The sequence below is a fragment of the Antrostomus carolinensis genome, unplaced genomic scaffold (assembly GCF_000700745.2).
Source record: "Antrostomus carolinensis isolate BGI_N321 unplaced genomic scaffold, ASM70074v2 scaffold19458, whole genome shotgun sequence".
NCBI classification, from domain to species: domain Eukaryota; kingdom Metazoa; phylum Chordata; class Aves; order Caprimulgiformes; family Caprimulgidae; genus Antrostomus; species Antrostomus carolinensis.
In genome coordinates this window covers 6,473-14,427 of record NW_010334085.1, presented here as the reverse complement: position 1 = coordinate 14,427, position 7,955 = coordinate 6,473, and the positions used below count along the sequence as shown (strand labels likewise).

The 7,955-nt window shown below is 44.2% G+C and overlaps 1 protein-coding gene across 1 annotated transcript in view; it reads left to right on the top strand.

Annotated features, from left to right (window-relative positions):
• Positions 1-1,414: 1,414 nt before the first annotated feature.
• The window catches only part of THUMPD2 (THUMP domain 2 tRNA and snRNA guanosine methyltransferase), a gene marked incomplete at its 5' end in the record, with an annotated part of 8,119 nt that continues 1,578 nt past the window's right edge, over positions 1,415-7,955 (top strand). The window contains 5 exons of the mRNA XM_010174102.1: positions 1,415-1,467; positions 1,778-1,865; positions 2,997-3,068; positions 4,288-4,402; positions 7,276-7,393. Of these exons, the coding sequence (XP_010172404.1) occupies positions 1,415-1,467; positions 1,778-1,865; positions 2,997-3,068; positions 4,288-4,402; positions 7,276-7,393 (446 nt within the window). The remainder of the gene's footprint in view (positions 1,468-1,777; positions 1,866-2,996; positions 3,069-4,287; positions 4,403-7,275; positions 7,394-7,955) is intronic.

Below are 7,955 nucleotides of genomic sequence, written 5' to 3'. Positions count from 1 at the left end.
CAAACTTGCTGAGGGTGCACTCGATCCCACATTGAACATCCAGCATGAGCCTGTACTTGAGGGGAAGGATCCACACAGGCGATGTCTCAGGATCCAGCGTGCTGACAAACTGCTTGACTCTGACTGTGTTGAAAATGGGGATCACCGGAGTCATTGGGCAGCTCATTTGGCCTCTGTAGGGGAAAAGATCAAGCACCAAGGTCATGTTCTTGAGGAACTTGAGGAGCTGTTTATGGAGGAGCCTCCTCCCAGACCCTTGCTTAAGACACCCTCTGTGGTACAAGCTGTCTGGAGACCTTGGAAAGAACTCGTTGCTCTTGACAAGCTGTTTCTCCATCCCTGTGCCTGGTGTGTGGAAGCAGCTCTCAGCACTGACACCGGGAGGTCTGAGGCCTTCTGTAAAAGCTCCAAATTTATCTCCCAGCTCTGTTTTTCCCAGGCTGTGCATCAAATACGGCTTTGTTGAGCCTCAAATGGGGCTCTTGTCCTTGCCCAGATTTTTCCTCTGAAACCATTCAAGTGCTGACAACAGGGATATTGCAAAAAAACCCTTCTTTACAGTGAGGGTGCCAGAGCCCTGGGACAGGCTGCCCAGGGAGGGTGTGGAGTCTCCTTCTCTGGAGACATTCAAGACCCGCCTGGACGCCTTCCTGTGTGATCTCCTTTAGGTTCCTGCTCTGGCAGGGGGTTGGACTGGATGATCTTTTGAGGTCCCTTCCAATCCCCAACATTCTGTGATTCTGTTCAGGTTTCTCTTTGGTCTTCCTGGAGAGGGAATTCTGTGATTCTGTGAAAAGCATCAGGTTTCTCTTTGGGCTTCCTTGAGAGGATTTGCAGTCATGCAAGACCTGCTGGGAAGCTCAATCATCTTTTGGGATGCTTCTGTGGGACAGGAGGACAGTGTCTTTGAACTGCCTATATTTCTGGAAGGTTTACTCATGTGTGCCTTCCATCTGAAATGCCCCTTGGTGGCATTCATGGCTTTGTGGGTTTTTTGTTTTGGTTGGGGGTTTTTTTGTGTCTTTGTTCTTTTAGAGGAGGGTGGTACATGAATGAGTGCTAGTATACAGTGAATAATCTTCTCCTGCTTAGACTAATTGGTTTTATAATTAAAAAATATCCATTCAGGGGTACAAAAACCAGTTCCCTTAAAGATTGAAGTGCTTGCTGATGGAGTCATGGCTGACAAAATTCTTCTCCCAGCTAACTGAACTATTAAATCCTCTTTAAAGAGGCATTCAGATTTCCTAGTGTCATTTCTTCCAATTAATCATAATTATCTAAAGCATGTATTCTTGTTCTTAAAAACTAGAATCAGAAGTTTGTAGAGATGCCTTCTGTGCCTGGTTTAAATGACATAAAGCTATTGTCATGTCAGGTTGACAGTTTCTAATGTTATTTTTACCTCTTTCAGATCTTTATACATCTTAATGACGTTCACTCTGTGGTGGGGATTCCTCTTTTCAGGTAGGAGTTCTCACCAGATTTGCTTTGGTAGTGTCAGAACAGGCTTAATTTTTAAATAGCCTTGCTGCCTACTGTGAATATTTATCTTCTGGTTCAATATTCACTGCACTGTCCCATTTGTCTTGTGTTTGTTCTGGAGCTTACCTGAGCACATAGGCCAGACTTTGCAGTGAGTTGTGAATAAAAGCAGACTGTGGTTTCTATCTGTCTGTCTGCAGATCTGTCCAGTTCATTTGTTCTTTCCCATTACAAGGGCTTTTCTGGGTGGTTGTACCATTATCTCACATGGATTTTTTTTTGCTGTTGACAGGCTTCCGTTGGCAAACAGAGAATATATCAAAACAGCAGGACTGCGGTCAACAGTTGCGTGGGCTATGGCATCTCTGGCTGAAATCAGTGTAAGTGAATGTGTGTGGCAAAGATGTAGAGTCCTGAATGAAGGGGGGGTTGCTCCTTCTCAGGGCTGGAGCTGGAAGCTTTGAGGAAGCGTGGTGATTTTAATGCCTCATGTTCTCACACACGTGGACAGGGTGTGCTGTATCTATTTGATCACAGTGCGCTGTCACTCGCTGTGCTGTCATCCCAGCCCCTTCTCAGGAGAGAAGTTATTCATTGTATGAACATGTATGTCTAAATGGCAAGATTTTTTTCACTGTTCAGGCTTCAAACCTTGTTTGGGGTTGTTCTCCCAAGGGAGAGAGTCCAGCGGAGGCTACAAAGATGATTAAGGGGCTGGAGCGTCTTTCTTATGAGGAAAGAGAGAGAGAGCTGGGACTCTTTAGCCTGAAGAGAAGACTGAGAGGGGATCTTATAAATGTTTATAAATATCTAAAGGGCGGGTGTCAAGAGGATGGGGCCAGACTCTTGTTAGTGGTGGCCAGTGACAGGACAAGGGGCAACGGGCACAAACTGGAACACAGGAAGTTCCAGCTGAAGATGAGGAGAAACTTCTTTACTGTGAAGGTGGAGAGCCCTGGGACAGGCTGTCCAGAGAGGTTGTGGAGTCTCCATCTCTGGAGAGATTCCAAACCCACCTGGACCCCATCCTGTGCAACTTCCTTCTAGGGGAACCTCCTTTGGCAGGGGGGTTGGACTGGATGATCTCCTGAGGTCCTTTTTAACCCCCCCATGAGTCTGGGATTCTGTAGAAACAGAAGCAAGAGTGATCTTTTCCACAGATTAATTTGGTACCAATACCCATCTGCAGTCTACTTGTAATTTGTTTCCCTAAATGTCACCTCAAGGCTGGAAACATGGATCACAGAATCACAGAATGCTGGGGATTGGAAGGGACCTCGAAAGATCATCTAGTCCAACCCCCCTGGATGGAGGCATTGTCTTTAGTGAAACTATTAATGCTTTTTACTGTATTCTCATGCAAGCAAGTTTGGCTTGGTAAAGCAATGATTATTGTTACCTACAGTGGATTCAGTGGGTGCATGTAGGTGATCTGTACATCCCTGGGTAAGCTTTGTCCCAGGAGAGGAGTCTGTCTTGCTTGGGATGCAATAACCCCTTTTTTTTTGTAGGCTGGTGCCTTTGTGCTGGATCCCATGTGTGGGCTGGGAACAATACTGCTGGAAGCTGCCAAAGAATGGCCCGTGAGTATCACAGTGGCAACAGGCCAGACCTGTGCAAGACAGCTTGTAGTTACATCCAAAAAAATCTGTCCCACAGTCATATCAAAGTCCATTTACTGGAAAGCTGGAACCAAACTGATTTTTCTAGGCAGTTGGGTTTAGTACAAATGTTCCTCCACGTGAATGTGAATCCAAGTCCTACGTACTGGTGTGGGCGGGTGCTGGCAGCCCTGTATTTATATCGCGGGGTTTGTGGGAGGCAATGTGATAGTTTAACTTGGCTGGCACCCAAAGGATATACAGCCACTTGCTCCCACCCCTCCCTTCCCCTCCACCCAGGGACTAGGGGGGAGAATTGCAGGGGTAAAGGTAAGGAGACTGGTAGGTTGAGATAAGAACAATTTGATAATTAGAGTAAAATAAAATTAAAATAGTAATGATAATTATAGTGGTAGCAACTATATATATATATAAATGAGTGATGCACAGTACAATTGCCACCCACTGACAATGATCCCAGAGGAGTGGTGAGGAACCCCAAACCCACACCCACAGTCCTGGAAGCGCAAGCCTGAGCGATGCCTGAGAGAATCCTCCCATTTTCCAGTCAGCCCTGATTAATATACTGAACATGACGTGGTATGATATGAAATAACTCATTGGCAGAGCCAAACACCAACTCTGGGTTTTGCTAATTACTACACTTCCCCCAACCCACTCCTTTGCACTTGCGAACTACCCAAACACAACGTCCTTGTACATTATCAACATTCTTCTCATAGCAAATCCCACACTGAAACCAAAACACAGCTATTCTAGCTACTAAGAAGAAAATTAACTCTATCCTAGCAAAACCAGGACAGGCAACCATGGACTTCTAAAACTGCCTGGGCTTATCCTGGGATCAGAGGCATCAGTGTGACAGTACAGTCAGTTGTCGGTACTAGAGGCAGCGTGGCTCTTTGTAGCTGCTTGGGGTCTTGCCTCAGATGTAGCCTCAATATTGCTGTAAGTTACAAGTGCTGTGAGCATACTTGAACATGAAAGGAGTGAAGATAGCACAGATGTCCCCCATTCCTCTGTCCTCTGGGTCTCTGTATTGCTCTGTGTGATGGTACGAGATCACCCAGCAAGGGGTTTGTCTGGGAAGAGCTGTGTGACAGGGCAGTTCTGAGAAGGGTTTATAAAATAATGACACCTGCTTGTCAACTAAATGACTTTTCTCTTTTTCTCTGATCAGGAAGCCTGTTACTGGGGTGCTGATATAAGTGATTCACAGTTAGAGGGTGCAGATGTGAATATTAGGACTGCAGGCTTGATGGATAAGATAGAGTTACTTAAAGCTTCTGTGAAAGGTATGTCTGTAAGCTTTCCAAGTGAGACATGTTTGAAGTTTTTTGTGGTTCTGGGATTATGCAGGGAGTACAGGTTCTCTTGCAGGGATGTGTAGTAGAGCTCATTTCAAGAAACAGCCAAGTAGTAACTCTGTAGTGCTAGCAAATGAATAATTACTTGTTCTCCCTTCCTTACACCCGGGAACTTTGTCAAGAATAAACTCAGCAGAAGACAATGAAAATAATAAGTGTCAAACATTGGCAGTAAGTTGTCTGCCTTAATGCTAAATTTGTGGATACTACAAGGAGTTCATACTATGTCAGAGTTCTTTGTGCCTTGCAGGAACACAGCAAGGACAAATCCAGATAAAATGTGGCTGGTAACTTGAATTTCCCAGATGAGTAATAATGGGGACTCATTAAGCTCAGCTGAAGTGTTGATGTTTGCAGTAGGAGTATTTTAAATGACAGTGCCTTTCCCCTGGGGGAGGGATTCTGTTTGCTCTCAGTTCATGAGCTAGTCTCTGGAGAAGGTAATAATTTTATGACCTTATTCTGGGCCTCAGAGCCTGTGTCTAAATTAGTCCTATATGAAATTCAGGACAGACAAGAGCTGGCTGTTTTACCCTGTGCATGGGTGATGAAGTATGTATATTTTTTTACCTTGCAATATTTATATCTTACCAGAATGGTAAGAAATATTATTTATTTTTTTATAAGAATAGATGTAGCTTTATTTCTTACTTAAAAGGTGTGACTAGGCTTGGCTTCTAGGATAACGGAAGGTACTTTGATGCCAGGTTTTTCCAATACTGAACAAGTAATTGGTGTCTCTGTCACTGGTCAGAAGCTGTTATTTCTGCATGTCTTGTGCAGGACTGTAGGTAACTTGTCCTTCCATTTGTAGATAAAATTGTTGTAAAATTGTTGTGTTGCAAGTGTTGATCCAAGGATGGTCCAAGAAACATCTCCAACCAGTTCTGGAAAGGCTGGCATAGCATCACAGCAGGGTTTAGGTGAGAAGAGACTGCTGAAGATCTTTAGTCTTTTCATCTGTTAACTCTAAAGTGGGGCTAACCCTAAATCCGGGTGAGGTTGATCAGGGCCTTGTCCAAGTCGAGCTCAGAACATCCTGAGGGATGGAGAATCCATAGGTGGCTGACCTTCATCACCACAAGGGTGCAGTGCTGCCTCATGGTCAATAGAGAACTATTCCCAGGATAGAGAAACTCTGGGGAGGTGCTTCAAAGGCACTTACTCCGACAGAATCCAAGTGATTGTGACTGTAACCAGATGCTCGGGGGAAGAAAAGGAGGATGGAGAGGAATTTAATGTGTGGTTCCTTGTCATTCATACACGTGCATCTGAGGGTCTGCACTAAGTACAGTGCTTGCAGGCTTAACTCCTTTTGCATTTTGCTTGTAAAGATGTACTGCGTGGTGAGAAGCAGCGGTTAGTTTGGAACCAGACAGTCCTCTGTTTGGATAGTCTAGATATTGGGCAAACATATCACCAGTAACAGGGAATCTGCAAGTTAAACCAGGCTCTTCTGCATTTGTCTCTTCCCAGTCTGCATTGGGTTGGTGGCTTTGTAGTGCCATTTGTGAGGAGAAGTCCAGAAGGAGCTATGAATCTGGGTGTATAACCAACAAAAGAGCTTGGAGGGGTACAACTGGTGCCATGATCGGGAGCACCTCTCCTATGAAGACAGGCTGAAAGAGTTGGGGCTGTTCAGCCTGGAGAAGAGAAGGCTCCAGGGAGATCTTATAGCACCTCCCAGTACCTGAAGGGGCTACAAGAAAGCTGGGGAGGGACTTTTCATAAGGGCAACTAATGACAAAACAAGGGGAAATGGGTTTAAACTGAAAGAGGGGAGGTTTAGATTAGATATTAGGAAGAAGTTCTTCACTGTGAGGGTGGTCAGACACTGGAACAGGTTGCCCAAGGAAGTTGTAGATGCCCCTCCCTGGAAGTGTTTGTGGCCAGGTTGGATGAGGCTTTGAGCAACCTGGTCTAGTGGAAGGTGTCCCTGCTGATGGCAGGGGGGTTGGAACTGGATGAACTTTAAGGTCCCTTCCAACCCAAACCATTCTATGATTCTATGATTCTATGATAATGTAGTAACAATTTTCAGTGCTCCAAATTGTTGTTACTGTTGTGGCAACCAGGCTGCAATTATGGAACTTGATGATACTCTAAAATACTCCCTCTTGCAGTTTGATCCAGCACCGCGTAGAGGTGAACCGCATGTCACTCATTGCACCCCAGGCTACTTTGTGTAAAGAGATTTTAGACCTGTACAGTATTGCCATGAACCATATGTTGACCTAAAGAAAATGGGAAGAGCAACAGTAACTCCAAAGTGTCAGGAAAAAATATTTAACATTCAAATTTGTTTTCACACGGACCAAAAGACGTGCCATATTCAAATACAAAGCCTCTTGTCCTCAACAACTCTGACCGCTTTAGAATGAACCAGTTCATTCCATGCTGGAGCAACATTGTTGGTCAAGAAACCAGTTTCTGGCGTAGCACTTGTTATGTTACGTAGTTACATAACATTTGTAGTTACTTTTGCTTTCTCTGAGAGACTGCAAATAATAAAATGTAGACATTAACACCTCGTGAATACATTTAACTTTCCATTTAGCTATAGCTTTATTCAGCATGACTGTAGATAAGCAAACAATCATTGAAGCTTAAAGAACATTTTTAAAATAAGTACCAAGGCCTCATATTTGTTCTGAAACTGTTTGTTTTATTTTCAGGGAATACTGTTTAATTTAATTGTATTAAATTCAGCTTACGAAGAGTTTTGTAAGGTGAATCAGAGCGTAGCTGCTGGTTCATTTTTCATGTAGTCAGATGTAAAGCCCTGCCCCTCTATTCTGCAGCGTTGCCATTGCCCTCAGAAAGCTTTGACGCTGTGATTTCGGATATTCCATTTGGGAAGAAGTTCAAGGTCACAAAAGACATAGAGCTCCTACCAGATATTCTCCAGGAAATGGAGAGGTATGTGTGGCCTTTGACACGCGCGGGGGGTTTGGTGTCAATGACATGATGGTTTGCAGTCCTAAGAGTTCAGTCGGCTTCAGGTTTGCTTTATTCCAAATGCTGTCCAAATAAATCTCTCTTTATTCCAGAGCTCTGTAGTTTGATCCTGTGCAGGCTGTGGAAGTCCAAGTCCTTTACTTGTCCCTTAGAGGTTGTTGTGACTTGTCTAGCAAGCTGTGGAAGTGCTGATGGCAGCGCAAGCTGACGAGGAATGAGTTGTTGTGTGAGCCACACTCACAGATATTCTTTACAAGGTGCAATGGCGAAATATTTGTGAGCTACACTCACAAATCTTCTTTACAAGGCAGAAAGGAGAAAGAGGAGAGGGTAATCTAGACAAACTGAAAGCTCAGCCAGGCAAATAAACTGAAAAAAAGGTTATTTTACAGAATGTTTAGTTTAATGACTATAAAATCTATAGCCTCTTGCTTAAGGAGGTGAGGTCTGCTTGTATGAAATCATGGGTTGTGTGAAACCTTTTGGGTTGACAACCAGGCTTTTACCAGCCTGCCTCAGCAGG